Source organism: Phymastichus coffea, unplaced genomic scaffold (genome assembly GCF_024137745.1).
Source record: "Phymastichus coffea isolate CEN01 unplaced genomic scaffold, Cenicafe_Pcof_1.1 PCOF00266, whole genome shotgun sequence".
Lineage (NCBI taxonomy): Eukaryota > Metazoa > Arthropoda > Insecta > Hymenoptera > Eulophidae > Phymastichus > Phymastichus coffea.
This window is the reverse complement of record NW_026707077.1, coordinates 120-20,482: the sequence shown is the minus strand read 5'-3', so window position 1 is coordinate 20,482 and position 20,363 is coordinate 120. Positions and strand designations below refer to the sequence as shown.

Genomic DNA, 20,363 nt, shown 5'->3' with positions numbered 1-20,363 from the left:
ATTCAACATTATCATTGTACTTACCATTTAATTGTAATTATCAATTTCATTTTGTTGTTGTGACCTACTTTTTTCCTTATCCAAAACTAACGTATATAATTGAATTGATCCTAGTTATTCAAAAATGTACTTATTTTTACAATAATTAATTTATTTTCTAAAACAATTATTGTTATATGAAGTTAAATGTCAAATGTTTTGACGATCGTAAATCAATTAATAGTAATAAAAGAAGAAAAATAAGGAGAAAATGAAATAGCAGTAAGAAAATATTCTGAATTCGGATGATTTATTAAATATGTGTTTGGCGTAACGTTGATTGTCAAAAATATTTATATTTACGTCTTAATTTTAAAAACGTAAAATTGGTAACGCAAAAACAAAGTATCGCATCTTACGATAAACTCATTCAATCAGTAACTATAATAAAATGAAATAAATAAATAAAATAACAAACAGTCTTTGAAAACGCACTGGTAATATCATAAAATATCGTATTCCAGTTAGCAAGTTAAGGCAATCTTACAAACTAAAGTCTATGTACATTGATCACAAGAGATTTGGCACTGGCAGAGACATATAATCGTCAAGTCATGCTAGTTTAGGCGATGGTCGCAGTGGATTGTACACACGCCAAAGACTGTACGAGTAGGACATTTTCTCAAGGGTGGTCGACGAAGGTTGCATTGATTTTGCTGACTTCATTAGTTGGTACGCTTTGACTAGAACTGCAGCTTTGGGTCCGACTTCTGAAAGAAAAATCTCGAATTAATCCATTGCACTTCCATTGACCAAAGTCGTCTGAATTTCCGAATGCTCGACGCGATTTCGAAACTCGACCAGACGACTTTGGAACACAACACGACGCGTGAAAACAAATAAGCCTTACGTTTCATTCTCTCGGCTTCGTCCATGGATATGTACTCCAACAGGTTGTGCAGAAACTCTATGTAGTGGGCGGCGAATCTGACCGTTTGAAACTTGCTGAGCTTCTCGCTGGGCAGATTGGGGATCGACCGGCGCAGCAAGCTGTAAGCCCAATTGAGCTCCCGGGTGCGTATCCTCTCCCGTCTGCTGGCAACGAGCCTCGGGTCCTCGTCGTCGCCGATGCCCTCGTCACAGGCACAGCTTTCGAGTTTGGGTGTCTTGCTAGCCTGCGGGCCGGCTTCGGTTGCCTCTATCGGCCGCAGTTTGCGCTTCCGCCTGGCGGTACTCGTTTGGCTGTTACTTGGCGCGCTTTCCTTGGCGGCGGCCATCGCTTGGGCCTCCAGGTCAGCCGCTGCGGCGTAGCCGAAGCGATACGGTTCCTGAGCCACTTGCGCGTTCGCGGCGAATGGCGTGCTCGACAATAGCTGCTGCTGCTGCTGCTGTACGTACGTTTGTTGATAATGGTGTTGCTGGTACTGCTGCTGCTGCTGTACTAGTTCTTGAATGTACGCGCTCGGTGTTTGCGGCTGCAACTGCTGCGTAGCCGGTTGCTGGGGATGATGATGGTGCAGATACCACTGGTCACTGATATAGCCGTCGTGAGCTGCGACGTTCTCATGCGCGTAGCTTCGTTCCTCGGCGACACGGTTGATCTGGAAGTTCTGCGCCTTGGGCTGCTGCAGCTGTTGCTGGTACTCGTGGTTGTTCTGCGTCTGATGACGATGCTGATGAGTGTCGGTCGACGCGATCAAATACTCAAGCTGAAAGCAGCTTTGCGGTGTGCAGTTCTGGTGCTCGACGTAAGCGATCTCCGGCGACGGGTTGCTGCTGACGGAGGCCACGCTGACGCTGCCGACACGTGGACACGAATTGGCAATCGAAACGGCAGTGGCGTTCGTTAGGTAATAGTCAGCGCTGTTGCCTTGTGTTTGCATCTTGACGTCTCACCGATCGCTCACTGTTCACTCGCTATACGCTCACCGATCACTCGTGACAGCACAGCTTAGGAATGCGTACTGGCGAGTCGACAGGCCCGGCGCATCTAGTCAACAGCAAATTGGTAAGCCTGTGTTAGGAATTGGTCCCTCAGCTGTCCCTAGTAGTCTGCTATGCTGGCGTACTTTATGACGCGGGAACAAAAGTTTGCGCACAATGTCCACTTTTTCAAGACCATTCTTTCCTCGTGTTATCTCCGTGCCAACATCAGAGTGCGAGCATGTCGTTTTACACCTTACGGCGTAAATCATTTTATTTGAATGCCAACTTTCATTAATACGCTCATATTAAAGATCAGACAATTGGCTGTTTCACGCATTTACTCGTACAGCGCACGTTGAATTTTCAAAATTTCTGTAGCAGCTGCTGTGAGTGTTATTATAGTTTGCAAGGTACTCGTAGAAATTCAAGTTGTTTTTTAATTGTTAGTACTGAAAAATAATCAATTTAGAAATGAATTTGCCTTTGCCATTCGAGAATTCGTGTTGTTTATATCGTCATTCGTGAGATTTTCTTTGACAGAGTTAAAATGATAATTGACCGGTATTTGTTACAATATCTATTGAGTATCGTCTAGACGTTGTGTAGTCACTTTGAAGACGAGAATGAGAAGTTATCAATTTTGCAGTATACAAACAAACTATAATGTCAATCGAAGTTAACAAGTTTTATTACTACGAAAAGCAAGAAAAAAAATGGAAAACGCGAGAAAGTGTATGGCATACTGCAGTTCCGACACCTAAGAATACTCTGCAGAAAGAGAGAGAGAGAGAGAGAGAGCTGGTGCGATGCAGATAATTTAAAAGACGTTTTCTGCATGTGTCGAACGCGCAACGTCCCGAATCTCTCGCCTCGGAGTCTCGTGTTCACGGCCAGCGGGAATTTCACGGCAGGTTATGTCCACCTTTATGCACCTTTCCCATTGTCCGGCAGCCTCTGGTATCTAACAGAGTAGGAGAGATTTCTTCTAAAAATACGCGTCTTCGCGAAAACCTTCGGATACGTAACTGGATAACAAGGAAGAAAGAAGGAAGGAAGGAAGGAAGGAAGGACGGAAGGAAGGAAAGACGGTAGGCAGAGAAGTCACCGGGGACTTTTACTGCCGTCTCTCTTCTTCCTTTTGCTGGTCCAAGAACTTTCGTAGCAGAGAGAAACGCCTTTTTGGGGATTCCCGAGTCCCGGCGTTCCTTACTATAATTAGCATTAACTTGACTCTGCTTGTGTTGTCGTTCGAGTGGCTGAATGGACTAGGATGGCTATTATTTTTCCTCTCCTGCCACCGCTTTTCACGGCTCTACGCTCTTGAAGCTTGATTCTATTCATTCTTATCATTATGATTTTAATATACTTCTGCCTTACAAAGCTTCATCAAAGTCTAGAAAATCTTTCAACTCTTTGTTTTCCTGCACAGGATCGTTTACAATGTCAACTGTACAAGGGGCAAAATGCTCTTTGGCAAATTACAGCTTAATCGGTCATAATGACATCATGATTGCCTTTATTATACCTACCACAGCGATCATTAGTGTTTATAAACGATATCTTATTTTCATTATATAACATTTCAAATGCAAGGTAGATTTTTCAAGTGAACTTATCGTTTTATAGCAAAAAATTTTGATATCGCTCTCGCCATATCATTAAATGTCATAACGAGAGAAAACTCTTGTAGATTTCACCAGCGCACAGAGAAATAAAAATGATTTGTGCTTTTAAAAGACACATCTGTCTATGTATATTTTGACGCAGTGAATACGAATTCGAGGTCGAAATGGTGCATACTTAGAAAGTTTACTACAAGTACAAGAAAAATTACTACGAGACACATAGTCACATGCGGATACCTGGAATTTCAATAAAAATTATTGCATTTTTCAAATATTCATTAATACAACTTGCACAAATTATTGTGTGCCTCGTAAATTTAACATTTAGCTTTGTTAGATGTTATATAAGAAATAAGAATTATTAAAGCTTGAGTAAACTTTACTTGTGAAAATGGTAAAAATTACAGGTGAGGACAATAGTCTCTGTTAGTATACCACGTATTGAGATAACTTATGAACGGCATTTGTAAATGGCGTTTTGATTCTCACGAGTGGTAAGATCGGCCTTCGGTCACAATTTAAGTAAACATCAACTTCAAGTCATGCAAATACATATGGCTGTGTGATTAACAGAGGATTTATTGATTATAAGTTAATTTGCCAAATAGCCAACAAATATATTGCAGTATAGTTAGTAATATAATAATTAAATTAATTAATACTGATCCTCGTAAATTCTTCATTGTACTCGAATAAAATTGGACGTTGAAACAAAACTTTTCAACGATTACAATTGATAATATTATTTTTTATTTGATTTTTCGAAGTAGAATTATGTTCACTACAATGTTCTTTCTATTAAATGTAGCATTTAGTATGGAACGTAGTAATTTTTACTCCGTGCCGAAAGTACGTACTTTCCGCACGCTCGGCTAGAAACTTGAGTACAAAATAGTACATTGCGATACAAGTGCGGGAAAGTAGATTCCTGTAGCTTCGTTCGGGCGTAAACATTTAGTCTCGTTGGAGACATTTAGTCTCTAAATGTTTAGACTAAATGTCTCGTGTGGCATTTACGTGTGATTGTCTTGCATGTTCGGCGTAAAGCATACGCTCAAATTGGAGCTTTTCGCGCTTTTTTTGAATATTATTTCGAAAAATATCGTAGTTTTAAGCAATATGATCAGAGAAGAGATTTTCACACTAGTAAATTGTACTAAGAATCTTAGCAAATTTTATTGCATAATGTCATTCGGTATATCGTAGTTCCATATGAAATATCTACATGACTATGAAAATTTTGATGGGGAATACCTATAAACATATTTCTAGTTAATAAATCTGTTTGAAAACTATTTTTCCGCATTGTAACCTTGAAATCGCACTTTCGGCGGTTGTTTCCGGCTCTCATGCGGGAAAATACTGCCCTAACTGACGCGAAAAGACTTTCTGACGAAACTCGTTAGAGCCCTCGTCTCCGGCTCGCGTCGTAAACCTCTCATTTCATCAAAAAAATCTTTGCGCCATTCCCACCTGCCTTCCAATATTTCTAAACATATGAGAAAAGATTCATGACAATCCATCGAGGAGAATAATTACACCGATTGACACCCAACACACACACACACGCCCGTGCACGGCCGTCGTAAAAACGCGACTTTGTCGTCTCCTCGTGATTGCCAATGAAAAATATACACGGAAAACGGTTTGGATCTGGAAAAAAATTATCAAATGAAAAAATTTGAGGCAACAGTGAAGTTTCCTCTCCAAAGAAGCAAAAGTAAAGAAAAGAGGCGCGCAAGAGGCAAAAGAGATGAAAGATGTAGCACATATGTTAGCCAGAGAGAGCGTTTGATAAAACAGTTATAGCATTTTCTCGGGCGCTCAAACAAGTGTCAGAGAGGCGTTTAAAGGATGCAGCTTTAAAATAAGGTCGAGCGCTCGCGAGACTACAAACTTAGCAAACCTCCACTTATTCGGTATTTTCCGATTTTCCTCGATAAATGTGCATACGTGTATAGATGAAGCAGACGTCGGGCTGCGCGGGTTTGGAGCTGTAAAGGGGAAAAGGGGGATGAGAGGCAAAGGTGCGGAGAGCATTTCTTTAAATGGAGAAAGATTGACAGGCTGTGAGCCAGAGAAAGAGATTATTGTGGTAGTGACTTCTATGGAAAATTTCTGGGGTTTCCCCACCATTAAGTCTTATAATCTTCGGCTGGTGTCAAGGGCGCATAAAGCGTGCCGAGGACAATGAATAAGCCGTAGATGATAACGGCTTCTTGCTGGTACCTTGCGTATACCGACAGACGTTGCCGCCGTAGCTAAGTCTACGCTGAGGGTACAGATCCTTTCTGTCAAGATTCTACCTGATGCCAATAAAACTAAGCCGGCGGGGTCGCTCGTGCGCCGCTCCGCACAATCGCTGCCTACCGTGTCACTTGAATTAGGGGCAATTTGGGGATTCCCCAATTTTTTGGCGAGGCTCAAACGTCCTGACTAATTTTTGATTTTCTATTTACCTACGGTCCGTTTCTTTGACACTTCTGACAGACCCTTCTATTTCTCCCGGCATTCACTTACAAATTTATTACCTCACCGGATGCGTCAATAATTTAGCTTTTGCTGTGCATCTCCGCGAGAAATTGCAGTTAGTGTAAATCATGGAATAAATGGTTATTGCTTGAGGCTCGCTAACTACACGTGCCTGTATTTTTATGGCAATTATATCGAATTTAATATCGCATTATCAGATTATCGGATTTGCGATAGGAGAGAAATACAATTTTAATGAAATGATCAAATTATGTAATCATTTGAAGACTACGCCACGCACACATTCATTTCATTAAAATCATCCCGAATGTATTTTGAAAAATTAGCTAATGCCTCACGTCCTTATAAAATAGAAGAAACGCACGGTACTCGAGCAAACGCCCAATCAGTATCGCGCAATCGAGCCGGACTGCAAGTGCACTGTCCGATCAGTATGGCCGGGGCGAGTTCAGGACTGTGCAAGAAGCAAGACGCGCGAAGAAAGCGCCTCGGGTCGCAGCAGTGGATCTTGGTCCGGCGAGCGGGGCTGCTCGGCGCGGAGGTACCCGCGTGACAAGAGAGAGAGAGAAGTGCGCGCCGCAGGGGTCCGGAGGCGAGGTCTTATTGATTTTTAGGCTGACACTGTCAACCCGTGAAGCGCGAGAGGCGAGCTGCGTGCGCAACGCGCGGGGCTTTGATGGCCCGGAACGAAGCGCCGCCCGCCGGAAGGAAAAAAAAAATTAAATTCTCTCTCTCTCTCTCTCTCTCGTTCTGTCCGATGCGCGATACTGCTCTCTGCACCACATGTCGCGCGATCGCGAGCGAAATCCATGCGAAAGATCGATCGCGACTCGGTCGCAGCTTTCGAGCGGACCGAAGCTGTTGGATCAGCAATTAAGTTGGCATGGAAAACTTCCGAAGCCTCGCTTTTCCTATGTATATATATATATTTTTTTTTATTTTACTAAATAAATCTTGCTTTCGCGGGTCAAAGTACATTTTCTTGTTCAATTTTAAGTTCGCGTTATGTATACAGAGGCCCGAGAAACTCGTTCTCGGGAAAGTTTCGAAATAATTTTGATCGATAGCTCGCCAAGTCGGCAGCTCGCGTAAAGCGTGCAGTTTTTTATCTATACCGATCGACCAACCGTGGGCAAGTATACACATTGCAAATTTCAGACTGTAGCATCCCCGTCCAAAATAAAATACAAGATGGGAATCTTGTAGAATTAAACCTATCAGCCGGAGACAAGATAAGGGCGAGGTAGGTAGGTGCAGCGGTTCACCCACGCGGTTACCGCGGTTGCATCGTCTCGGAGCGAGCGAGGAGCAGCAAAGCAACCCCGGTCAGAGGAGACCTCCCTCCTCCTGATATATACAGTGTGGCGCAAGCGCTCATTTCTTCTGCTCTGCCGCAGGACTACCTCTCTCTTTCTCTCTCGCGCTTCTTGTTTTTTTTTCCCCTTTGTGCAAGCTTCTTCTCTTCCTCTTATTTTTCCTTCGTTTTTTTACCTTTGCTGCAATGATGCGATTATTTCTGTGCTCGCCCGAGCATAACGACGCTCTTATCCGTCGTAGTCAGTTAGTGTAACGGCAATTTACCCTTCCTCTTTTTTTTTCCCTTTATACGGCTTGGCAACATTTACGATTAGAAAAAATAATGACAGGAGTCCGTTACTTTGTAAAAATTTCCAAGGCTTTTCAATAAAAATAATGCTCAAACTGTTATTAACGCGAGGATGGTTTATCTATTCTTTTCAATGTTTATTAATATCGATTTTAGGAATGATAATAAAAATGCAAATGGCCGCGCGAGCTTTGAAAAATGCGCAACGCGGACAAGAGCACAAAAGAAAGAGCGCAACAATTTCCATGGAGCAAGAATTGCATCGGCGACGGAAAAAGTTTCAAAGCAAAGTGCATTTTGTTGCGAAAGTGCGTTTCAGCTAACAACAGGCAGTCAGAAAAAGAAATAAAAATGGAAGAATAGAGAAAAAAAAGTCAAAAGTCTGTCTCCCTGTAGAAGGAACTGAGAGCGGAAGAGTCGAGAAAAGGAGGTAGGGAGTGGGAGGTAAAGCCGCAAGGGTGACTGTGCGCGTGTGTGCGTGCGCGATGGTGCATCGCGTCACCGGTGATGAGAAAAAAAAGAAAGAGGAAAAGATAGAAGTCGAGGCTGGCTGAGCGAGAGAGAGAGAGAGAGAGAGTGAGGTCGGGCGGAAAAAGGACGAGAAAAGTACAGAAGGGGATGGCAGAGGGAGAGGAGAGGATGATCGCAGAAAAGGAAGACGCTGAATGGAAGATAGGGGCGCGCGCGCAAGCTAACCAACTTTAGCCGTCCAACGCGTTTAAGGCTGGGATACACTGATATCTCTGCGCTTCTATTTTTTCCTGCTGTTTGCTGTTTTGTTTCAATTTATGTCCAATTTTCTTTTTTTTTTTTTTTTCAACACAACCCATGGAAAGTGTGCTTTTCTGATAGGAAGAGTAACTGAAACTGTTCCTTATCGAAAATACATAAACCATTGTACCACTGACACAAATCATTCTGCAATTTTTGGAACTTACCAGAAGCATGCACCCCGAAAAAAAAAATTCAAGTACCTGCAACTCGCAAGTCAACCAAGAAAAAAGGAATTCGGAAAGATAGTTTCAAGGCTAGACCCTAAGAATAAAACTTCGAAGAGTCTTGCTTTTTTTTTCTCTGTCGAATGGTAATTCAGTCTTAAGTTTACGCCGGGAGAGAACAGAAAAAGAAAACAGATAGCTAGATAAAACGAATACAAGTGCGAAATATAGGAGGAAGTGGAATACAATAGCGGCAGCTGCGGTGGTGGTGATGCTGCGCGCGCACTGACATTCTCGCACGTGGATCTATTGCGAAATAGCATGGGGGATCGCAGCTCGTCGACTACAGCACTGGCCCACGTGCACACTACTCCCACCCTCTTGCCGACGGCTGAGATGAAATCATGGAGACGCGTACAGTCTTCGTGGATGACGCGCAACTCTCAATTCTTGCTTCGAACGCATACATTTTTTTCCTCGCAAATCTTCACCCTGATCCTTATTACTGGGTGGCTCATACCCGTGAATCTGACAATCGTCGTGATTGACAATTCTGTTGAATGATTCAAAAACTATAAGAACATAGGTATTATTCATATTTGCAATATGAACGAAACAGACAGCTTTTATGTTTACGCTCACGTTTGAAACTATCAAAGTCATTCAAAGTTCTCACGCTTTTCACTTCGACGCGTATTTTATTCATCAATGACACAATTATCTTGTATTTTGGAAAATATCAACTTAAAACTGTAATACAATGTTCGTAAATGATTCCATAATATTTAATGAAACATCGATGAAATGTTGAATGGTCTTATTTGATGTCTCATGGTCAACAATGGTGTAGCAACTGCTAGCACCTACAGTAGCTAATGCAAGCTCCAGTACTGGAAGTTTGCGCGCGCATTGCAAGGGTTATCAAGCTTGAGAATAGAGAGAGAGAGAGAGAGAGAGAGGAGAGCGCGGGCGCGAATAAACACTACCGAAGTCAACGCGTCGGTTGTCGACTGTACCCCCCCTCTCACTCGCTCACTCTCTCTCTCACCTCTCGTCCTCTCTCGTTCTTTCCCCGACAGCGCGCGCCCTCTTCGCAAAACTTGTATCTCTCTCCTCCTCCTCCCGCCCCGCGCGCGAGAAACTTTCGCTCTGTCTCTCGTTCGCGTGCGCGAGAGAGTTGCATCGCATGCACTGCCCGTGTGCGTTCGCCAACTTTTCAACTGTCTCGCGGCCGAGTGAGAGAACGAGCGCGAGCACACTGCCGGAGCGTATTGTACTACTACTACGTGCAGCTGTATTTTTTTCATTCAATGTTGTAAATACGCGCCATCGCAGCAGCAACAAGACACCACGCGTTGGCCCTTAGAAGCAGCAACGGCCAATAAAAAAGAAAAAAAGGGGGAACGAAGATAGCGCCGCCACTACTGCCGCCACCACCGCTCTCGCACTCTTTCTCTCGTGAACAATTGTTTGTATCTCCGGAGACAGGCACAGCCGTTCCAGGACAGTGTGCATACTCGACTTCCAAGGATGTCGCTCGAGTATTTTCCGACGAAGGGCATGTAAGTATTCCGGGTGAAGCAGCAAATAGAAAAAGAAGAATGCCGGCAACGCCAGTGAAGACAATTGTTGGCAGTTATTGTCGCTGTCGCTTGCCGTCGCCGACGATGACGACGGTCAACTGCATCGTCTCCACGACTGCCGACTCCTGAGACTGCTACCGTTGACAACAACAACAGCAAAAGTTTCATTTGGTGGTGACAACAGTGGGTTGATGCGGTGCCCCGTACATGTACAAGTGTGCATCTCGAAAAGGTGGAAATATAGCAGTGAATTCGCATAGTTCCTCGGCGTGTGGTGTCTCTCGCGCGAGGACATCGTAGTAGCGCGCGAGTGCCCACCTTGCCTGCCGCCGCTGCCGCTCGGTTTTTTATTTGCGCGCGCGCGCGTCGCTGTCTCTTTCTCTCGCGTCCGCGTTCTGGAGGTTAGGTCGCCGGTGGTCAACCATAACCTACAACAATTGCGGGTGGAGTTTTTTTAAAATTGTTGCGGTTTATTGTTTACCGACGCCCAGAGAAGTTTCCCCTTCCCGATTGTCTGGAGGCCAAGTGCACAGTGCGGGCATAATTGTGCAAATTTTTGTTTTTCTACGGCAGATCGTGACGAGGATGAACTCGTCAATGAACAGATTATGAAGGCAAATGGAACAAACAATGGTGATTATTTACCTTTTTAGTGACATTTATTTCGTGACTAACAACTTGAATAATGTTATTTGAGTGGAAAAATTGAATAAGTTTTACTCGACTTTAATACATTTTTCATTCGATTTGGAATTAAAAATTGGCGTATAAACAAAAGAGTCGTAAAAATACTGCATTGAACCAATTTTTATTTTAGAAATATTTAAAATATCACTCTCTATAACAGAATATCGACAAATTAGTAACTGTATGAGTACTAGCAACAAAGTATTAAAATACTGATATTTAATTTTATATTTATAGTGCGAATCTCGGTTAACATTTAATATAATAAAATTAGTTTTACTTAAACATACTGCAGCATAGATAAGCATCTCTTTTATTTCATGAATATAACTCCTTTTCACTCATTATTTGTCAATGCTTGTAATTACAATGTTATAAGTTAATTTTGCTATAATGATTTTTAGTAGTTTACTGGATTTTTTAAACTTATAATTCAATTATTTTATCGTTAGTTGAAATAGATTAAAGCTCAACCTAACCTACATTGTTGTTTACACTGTAGGCTGCAACCGAATGAATACCCCACTGGCAGCCACCACCACGCTGGAGGACCCAGGGACACCAGCTTCGTGGAAGGGACCACCACCAGGTTCGGAGGCCTCTCCATTTACTCCAAATTCGGTTAACCAAGGTGGTGGTCCCAATTCAGGTCCTTACAATAGTACGGGAGGTCCACCGAGCAATGCTGGTGGTTTCCAAGGGCTTAGTCCTTTTCCGGGTGGCGCAGGCAGTCCTGCAGGAGCTCCACCATATCAAGGTCCACCACCTGGATCTGCAACACCACAATATACTGCATCTCCAGCACCTAGCGGGTCATCTACACCTGGACCAGGACCTCCACCTAGTGCTGGTGGTTTTCCTCCTCCACCAAATAATGCTGGTCCGCCTTATAATGGTGAATATAATTATTTTTTTATGTATTTATTTAATCTAATAATAGAATTATACATTTATTAATAAAACTACAAAACTATGTTCAATAACTAATTTTGTTAGAAGCATTAAATACTGTTTCAAAGAAGGTATTTCAAGAGCATTCATCGCTGAAATCTGATTTGGTGCTAGAAATATTTGTTTAGCGTGCTGGATATTGAAGAAATTTTACATTGGTTTCTAGCATGTGCTTGGCTAATATAATATCAATGAAGATGATGGACTGCATACAGTCTTAGAGACAACAATATTTATTATATAATTTGAATTGCGTATTAATTTACGATTTTGGCATTGTTTGATACTTATGTTATTAATCTAAATAAGTTAAGCCAGTTATAATAAAACAAGACTATTATCGATGTTAAGTACACTGATATTTCTTGTTTTATATAGATTATGAGGGGAAACACAAGTTATTATTTATTACTAAAATTAAAATTGTTTTGTTGTTCATAATTTGAAAGAATTAAAATAATGTACAAATTAAATTTTTATCTGATCTGTCAAATTAAATCAGTTTCAATTACAGAAAGCTATTAGCAATCGCTATTTGATTATGGAAAGATGATTAAACTCTATTGAAAATTTGAAATTATGACGATTGATCTTTCAAAATAATATTTAGTTTTGATTATGAGAAATTAATTCATTAGATATGAATTTTACAGCTAAATGTGACTTTGAACTATAACAAAAAAAAGTGCATCTGGTACAATTAGTACAACTTAATATTTAGTTCAACTTTACTTGGAAGAAAAATGTAATATAAGGGAGTTGAATATTAAATCTAAAAACTCAAAAATGTCATCCATAGGTCCAAGTCCATTTGGCTCTCCCTCGGGTGGACCTGGTCAGTTTGTCGGCAGGCCCGGCTCTTCGGGACCGCCCTTTGTGCCACCTGGTGGTGGTAATCCGCACTTCCCCCCACCTGGCCAACACTTTAGCGGTCCGCAATATGGTATGCCACCAGGCAGCCCCTTCGGACCCGGAGGTCATCCCATGGGTGGACCCATGGGACCTGGACATCCCGCGATGATGGGCCCTGGAGGTCCTATGGATCGCATCGATCAAGGGTAAGTGTATGATTTAACTAATATTATAATTTGCGGTAAATGTAATAGTATCCCGCAAATAATAATAATAATATTAATTATTATTGATATGATACACTGTTATTTATACTGATATCTTATAATTACGATTGAAATTTTACATATAAATATATTTTAACATCATAAGTAGTGACTGCAGGCTTGGTTGTTCCTTAATTAAATAAAGATATAATTTGATGAAGAACTGTATCAAATCTAGATCAAGTTTAGGATTCGACAATAATGTAGAAATATGTTTAGGTTGAGTAATCCTACAACTGAGTTATTGTTTTATAACGCTTTGTATGTAATCTAATTTTATATTTTTCCAGGAAATTTTGAAAGATGCTATTTAATAAGTATAGTTTGTCTGGCATTGCGAAGAGCGCGAGATTAATTAGGCTTTGTCAGGGTTACGCAAAGCTGAAGGGCAAGGGAGAATAAAATGAGTTCTTTGAAGTTTTTTCATGGGATAGTCGTTGCGCTTTTCCGCGCGTTCTCTCTTTTTTCCTGCCGAGAGCTCGCGGATTGACCCCTTCGCTTCGCTGGTTGCTCGCGCGCCGCGTGGAAAAATCGTTAGCTCACTTGCATCCGCGGCTACCTAGCTACCCCTCTCTCTTTCTACCGTTGCCACTCTTATCGGCGCTTTCTTAGGTGATGAGGTGCATTTTTCCCTCTTGATTCCTTGCCCTTTTGCTTCCATTTTTCTCTTATCAACGTCAATTTAATTACCTCAATCTATCAGTGCCGGAACTTGATAAATTAAAAATTTTCTCAACAAAGTTGCTAGCAATAGATATTTTTAGTTTTCAGTTATACCTAACGTAAAGCTTATTTTCTATTCTGAGCACGATGTATTTATATGAAATAAATTATGTATCGCCATTTTTATTCATTTAAAATTTTATTCGTTGATAAGTTGATATTTACCAATCGATATTTCAAAATTTATTAAGTTTCTAGGTGCGTCAATAAAAGTTTTATTTCAATGTCTAAAATTTTCACTTTTATTTCTCTTTTAAGTTTAGGAAACAATGTTTATGAAACTGTTTATGCTTTTAAATTATTGTAAATTTGATTTGAAAGTGTTATTCAAATATTGCAATAATAAATTCGTAAAAGCAGCTTGGAAAAAGGCGAGAAACGCGAAGAAAGCGAAAAATACGTAAGGTTGCTGAAAAAGTTTTAGCTCGAACGATACTCAAGGGATATAGCGTGATTTTGCTTGGGATTGTACGCGACCCACCTCCCCCCTCTCCTTGTCTCTTTCTCTCTCTTTCCTCGTTTCTCCCTAAACCCTCCTAGCCACCCTGTGTTACGGGAGGAAGGGGGACTAGGGGGAGAGAAGAACGCGCGCGCGCGCGCGCGCGAGGGGAACAAGAGTGCAATGGTTCTCATGTTTTCGCTATATTAATTTTTCATCCGCCGCACTGCAACCGCGATCTGCTGACAGGCCATTTTGACACCAATCGCAGACTCCGTGTGTGCACCTTCAAATCTTCGCTAGTGTATACCGCGAATCAATTAATTTTTCTTTCTTTCATTGTTCATTTTGCGTTCTTTATTTGATAAAGGTTTGATCGAAATCCTGTAAAGAAAGTTGTAACGATTCTTTTAAATGTCACAAGTGAACTTGAGGAACAAGTCCATGATGAGTATTAAAACTCAGCTGATAAATATAACCTCAAACTATTTCTTTTTATTATTTAAAACATTTGCTCTAATATTTTATTTTTTACTTCAATTTTTACTAGAAAGTTAAGAGTCTACTAAACATAGCTAGAAATTATTTTGCACTTTGCCTATATTAATAAAGAATGTCTAAACATTGATTAATTTTATCCTTTGGTATTGTTACATAAGTTATTTTTTTAATAAGTTCGTAATAAAGCATTCACGTGCATTTCAAAATTATATACTAATTTTCTTTGAAACCTAGGTTCGTCAGGTTTTCAGGTTGTACCTAAAGTCAAATTCTTTAACATTCAAGTTAAATATTGAAATACTATGGTAAAGAATTTTTGCATAAAAAAGCAAAAGTAATATCTATTGATTAAAAAACAATGAAACAAATTTTATATTTTTGAAATCTTACTAGAACAGCCGTCTTTTAAGAAATATTAATAACGTTGTCTTTACGTTTGTATGTAATCCATTCGGTTTTAAAATAAAAAATGTTTTCGATATTATTTATTGGATTTGTCTTTGAATTTTTTAACCTAAATATTTGAAACTATTTCATAAACACATAGTGTTTTCAATATCATCCAAAATTAAACGCATTGTGATTACAAAATCTTTATTGTCCATTTTTAAACAAAATTATTTAATACATTGAAAGAAATATTGGTAAAAAATAGAATAATTTAAATATAAAATCGATATTTTATTTTATCTTTATATCACTAAAATCACGAAATAAATCGAATAAAAAAATCGCTTCAAGACTACTTATAGATAAAAAAATCGTTCGTCGAGTGGCGCAAAAATCATGAAAAAATTAAAAAAAAAATGTTGCGAAAGAAAATGCACAAATATGAGCGATTGAGAACCACGTGAATCCCCCTTTAGCCTCCCTCGCTTCCCACCCGTGCCCCCCTCGGCCCCCGTCGGCACGAGGTAGGGATCCTTCTTGGTGAAGAAGCAGAGGGAGAGAGCGAGAGAGGAAGGATGAGGAGGAGGAGGAGGAGGAGGAAACGGCGGCGCGAGGGACGAGGGGGGTGGGCACAGCTTCGAGGATAAGAGAAAAAAAGAAAGAGAAAAAAAAGTTGGACAGAGAGAAAGAGATAGAGGACGTAGGCGCTGGTCAGCGAGTCCGGCACCTTCGCTTACACTTCTGCGCGTGCAGCGCGATGCACCGGTAGCAAGGCCGTTGTTTGACTCAATAACCCTTCGGCGATGGCGTTCACATGACTACGTGATTTTTTTTTTCTCACTTTTTGGCTTCATTTTTTTTCTCTCGTCAAATGCTTTTTTCCGGCTGATCGTTTTCATTTCGGCCGACGTGTTCTCTTCGTAAGAAATCATTTGCGGCAGCGAGTTCACCTTTTCATATTGAGATTGAAACGCATTCAAAATGGTAAATTGACTTCTCAAAGACAAAGTGCAAGAGTTACAGCTGAATGCGAATAAATTTCAACGAGTAGTGTTTTTCTGAAGATATGGCTACTGACTATTCAATAAAGTCTTGTACGTCGAAAGAGCGAGAATTGTCTGTCTGATCAGATTGAAAATGAGTTCCACGTCGATTAATGAGCAGAAAGTGGCGTTTGGCTCTGGTAAAATTGGAAGACGTTCCGTCGACGGGCACGTAAAAGTCGAACGCGCGAGGACTGTCGCGATAGATTTGTGAATCGCAAAGTTGCGATGAAACTTGTTATTTGGATCAAGTCGCGCTCGACTCGGAAAAGACTCGCAGAATGAGTTCGCGCACAGAAGTGAAAAAGAGCAGGCGCAGCTCGGAGTGGTCGCGTCTGGCCCGGTGATCAGCGGGAAAATTGAATTGGCCGCGCGGCTCCCTCGTGCCGCGTGCGCGTGTAGGTGTGTAGCCCACGGTCACGCGCCGTCGAGTCAGGTTACGCGCGGCGCGGCGCGGCGCACCGGGGGCTGTGTGACGGCCAATGAAGCGATCACGTAGCCGCGATCTACGTATCTGCGGCCGTGCCACTTCTGTTTTTATTTGCTCGGCGAGCTGTACTGCACCCCCTCCTCTCCCTTGTAACCGAGACGACTCTCGCGTGCCTTTCGTGCTTTTCTATCGCTACACTACCGCTGGCCTAATTTATCCTTGGCCTCTGTCATTTAAGCCGTTTTGAGGGTTTATCGATGAGTTATTCAATTCATATGAAACAGGTTATGCGAAGACAAGGTTACAAGGAAGTGCGCCGAAAGGATCTGCGCGTTGACTCGCTCTCTAGTGACTAACTCCCTTTCAATAAGCGGCTATTCCGATTTTCGTCCTGCAAGCATTTGCGGCTCGCGAAGGTGTCGCGTGCCCGCGCGCTTTTACTTCATCCGAGTGTTTTTTTTCATCGCGGAGCAATCCGCTTATCCTACACGATTAATTACCAATTTCCTTCCGTGGCTTTGAGCAGCGAAATGCCGAGAGCGTTAGAATTAACATTGAAAATTTAACTCCGTCGTGCAGGCCGCGCGACAAGGTCAAAGGGCAGATGCTGCCTTTGATCTATGTCAGTATATCCAAGCTCGCGTCACCTCTGGGGACAACTGGCTCTATCGTGAAAAAAGCCGGCTTTCCCACAGGACTCGTCATTTAGCAGCGAGGCCGCAGTAGACTCATTATAAGCAGCATCGGGATCAAAGCGCTCAAAGACTTTATCTTCAGTTGCGAATTCACATTTGAATAATCGCCGTTGACGATTAATTTTTATCGCGTTCGCCAATCGAATTTCGCTCTTGTCGATTCCAACGTGAAGCTTATCGCTGAAGCTCGTGGCGAGCTGAGCCCAGAGTTGCGTACAAAAACTACATTGGAGACGATTCGCAGCGAACGTTCGACAACAGACGAGCTCGACCGAAGGAATTAGCCGCGACAAAATTGCCTCTCGTCCCGAGGCGATCCACCAGTCTTACAAACGCGAGCGCAATGGGAACGAGCCCGAGTCGGCGTGACTGCGCCTGGCCCGCGGGCACGGCAAGCCTTAATTTATGGTAGGCGCGCATACGTACCCGATGAAATTCAAAAGTTGTCCCGTGCGCGCGCTCCCAAGTTTACGACGCTGCGGCTCCCCTCGGTTATACTTTTCGCCGCCGCCGCCGCCGCACGCATCGATTCGAGGATCCATGACCCCACGAATAGGAAAATTGCCCGTTTCGTTAGATTGGCTTCGCCTCCCTCCCCGCACCTCCCCCCGCCCCGCGCCCACGATTCTTTTCACGTTCCACCTTTGTCACGCTCATCTGTGCGCTGTATGCTTTTTGTTTTCCGGTTTCGCTTGCTTTGTGTTGTTGGCACGCGTGCTCACTCTCTCTCTCTCTCGCTCTCTATTTGCCTTGCGCTTTTTTGCTATCCGTGCACTTGTTTTCCTTGCTGTATATCGTTTGCATTTTAGCGTATTTTTTTCGGCTATTTGCGCGATGCGATATTTTTTCAACGAATAGCTCAATTTCACATCTAGTCGCGCGGCTTTGATCGAACCGAAGCGCGTGAATGCGGAGATTTTTGGTGTTTGTCGAGCTGCGTAAACATGGATATATTTTTTGCGAGATCCGCGCGCTGGAAAATAGAGACATTCTTCGGACGTGTAAAACAGTCGAAATCGTAAAAAAATCAAGGGGGCGGTGCGGGGGTGGCTAGGGCTAAGGCAGAGCGCGGGAAACCAAGCTGTCGCTAGTTTTTCACTTCACTTTAAACGAAGCCAAGGGTGCACAGTGCTCGCGAGCGTTGTTGGATTTTTCTTACTTTTCACTCCCGACGCTCGAGGTGGTAAATAATTGAAGCAAGGCATGGATATCGATCGAGGCACGGCGAGCATTCAGTAGCGAAAAGATAGAAAGACGCGCGTGTAACGACAAGGTCGCGTCGTCGGAGACAAAGCGAAGGCATGACGAAGCAGTGCGCGCACACGTCGATGATAGCAACTGCGACGCCCGCCAAGGAAAAGCTTCCGGGAGGGAAGAGAGCAAGGAAATCCTCGTCGTCGCGACGCTACTTTTGCTTCTTTTTTTTTTTCTTTCTTTTTTTTTTTTTTTTTCTCGCCGGTGGTTTATTGCTACGAGTCTCGTTCCCTCGCTAGCTGCTCGTGCAACTCCAAATCTCCCCTGTGTGTCCTCGTCTCGACGACGGATGATAATGTCGCCGTTAAACAGATATTAAAGTATGCTTTGCATAGAGCCAAGAGAAGGAAAAATTTAACGTGCGGCGGGTAGTAAAATGAGTTATTCGCGATTTTTCCCAGCAGAGCGTCTTTTTTTTTCCTTCTCTTTTTACGGCTGCGCGGACCTGTAATAAATTTTCAATTTCTCTTTGGTAAGGAACGTTCTGCTTGGCAGTTACGGTCCTCATGTCAGCTTGAGCTTTTATGCACATACTCTATGCCTCGCTCGCTTGTGGCCTCTTTGCATAGGTGCAATCGTTGCTCAGCATTTCTTCGCGATTGTTCGAGAATTTGCGATGCTGCTGCAATGATATCTCTTTGCCCCTAGAGTCCCCTTTTTTGCTTCACATTCCAAATGCTTGTCGAATATATTTTATGCTTTATTTCCAATCTCGTGATATCTTAAATAAAAATTTGAGTATTAAAGACAAGGTAACAGAGAAACAAACAATTACATTCACACGGTCAATTGAAAAGTAAACGATCTGAGTCGGTAAATTGACGTCGACAGTCAGCGAAATCTTGACGTCGATCAAGATTCGATCTTGTACGACTCTTACATTATCGGATTAACTTTGTCGAATGCAGCTCGGCAGTAGGCTCGCGTCGACTTTCAGATGTTAATCACTCGGCATTCGAAACAAGTGCAGTGTTAATCGAGAAGACAGTTTCGTATGCGTGCGTTAAAAATTTTTGTTAATCTAATTACAAGAATGTCAATAAAACACGAGTGAATGTGTATTTTCAGATTCCCATTTATAGCGAACAAGTGTAACACACGCGTTCCCACTTCGGTTGCCCCCCCCCCTCCCCCCACACACACACACCACCACCACCACCATCATCCCCCAAATGTATCTGGATAAATACGCTCACTCACGCACATGTACACGTCGAGATGAAATGAATCATTCGTAACTCTTTGTACGATCGCACATCTGGTCAGTTTCCTCTTGGGCCTGTCAACAATAGGATTCTGCCTGTAGCACATATAATCTTCAAAGTAACATGCATCGCGTCGGCTCAAACGACCAATGTCCTTTTGGAAATTACGCCATTGCGAGCAATCAATTGCGAAATACATTGCGCAATTTTCAATGATCTCGCAGTAATAATCGAGACTTTGCAAACAACGCGCGATATTGAAATGCCCGAAATGCGCGCGGAATCAGCATAATACACAGGCGCAATATCCAAGATCATCGGCGCGAAACCCATAATCAACAGCTCTCTCGAGAACAATCAACATAATCGAGGGTAATATCGCGCAAAAAGTGCTCACGGCTCGCGAAAAGAGAGGTGAGAGAGCTGCGGGCAAATATGTGTCCCAGGCTTGAAAGGCTTCGTGTTTACCGTGGAAAATTAGAGAGCAGACACTCGCGGTGCGCGCGCGCGTACGCGTGTGTCTTCATCTTTCCCGTGCACGCGGCCGTTATTAACGCGCGCGGCGCGTAAATCAAAAGTGCCTTCCGCGCTCGGCGACTCAACTATTCGATTCAGCGCTGCGCAGCCAAAGCCTCAACCAGTGCGCGCTGGCCTTTGAGCTCGCGCCGTTCGCGCCTTATTTTCGCACGCCTCTGTGTGCGCGAGAGCGCGTGGGGATGCTACCGAGATATTGTAATCTACGTCTTTTTACTTGCAGATTGCTTGCGGATTGCTTTT

At 42.6% G+C, this 20,363-nt stretch overlaps 2 protein-coding genes across 2 annotated transcripts; one reads left to right on the top strand and one right to left on the bottom strand.

Annotated features, from left to right (window-relative positions):
* Positions 1-280: 280 nt before the first annotated feature.
* On the bottom strand, positions 281-2,516 carry LOC131674616 (protein twist-like). The gene is made up of 2 exons (XM_058953386.1): positions 890-2,516; positions 281-749 (listed from the first exon to the last, which is right to left on the bottom strand). Exons 1-2 carry the CDS (start codon positions 1,860-1,862, stop codon positions 592-594), a joined length of 1,131 nt encoding a protein of 376 aa, XP_058809369.1. The 5' UTR covers positions 1,863-2,516; the 3' UTR covers positions 281-591.
* Positions 2,517-9,740: 7,224 nt separating this feature from the next.
* LOC131674617 (basic salivary proline-rich protein 2-like) lies at positions 9,741-12,846 on the top strand (the record flags this gene model as incomplete). Its single annotated transcript, XM_058953387.1, has 5 exons — positions 9,741-10,382; positions 10,724-10,783; positions 11,340-11,426; positions 11,487-11,732; positions 12,588-12,846. Coding segments are annotated over exons 1-5 (677 nt in total), but the record flags the coding sequence as incomplete, so codon positions are not given.
* Positions 12,847-20,363: the final 7,517 nt, after the last annotated feature.

Excerpts from the sequence above, each read along its gene's own strand:
- LOC131674616 (XM_058953386.1), bottom strand. The coding sequence starts at position 1,862 with ATGCAAACACAAGGCAACAGCGCTGACTATTACCTAACGAACGCCACT. Across the intron at positions 750-889 it reads CGAAGCCGAGAGAATGAAAC|AAGTCGGACCCAAAGCTGCA; the intron begins GTAAGGCTTATT and ends TTTTTCTTTCAG.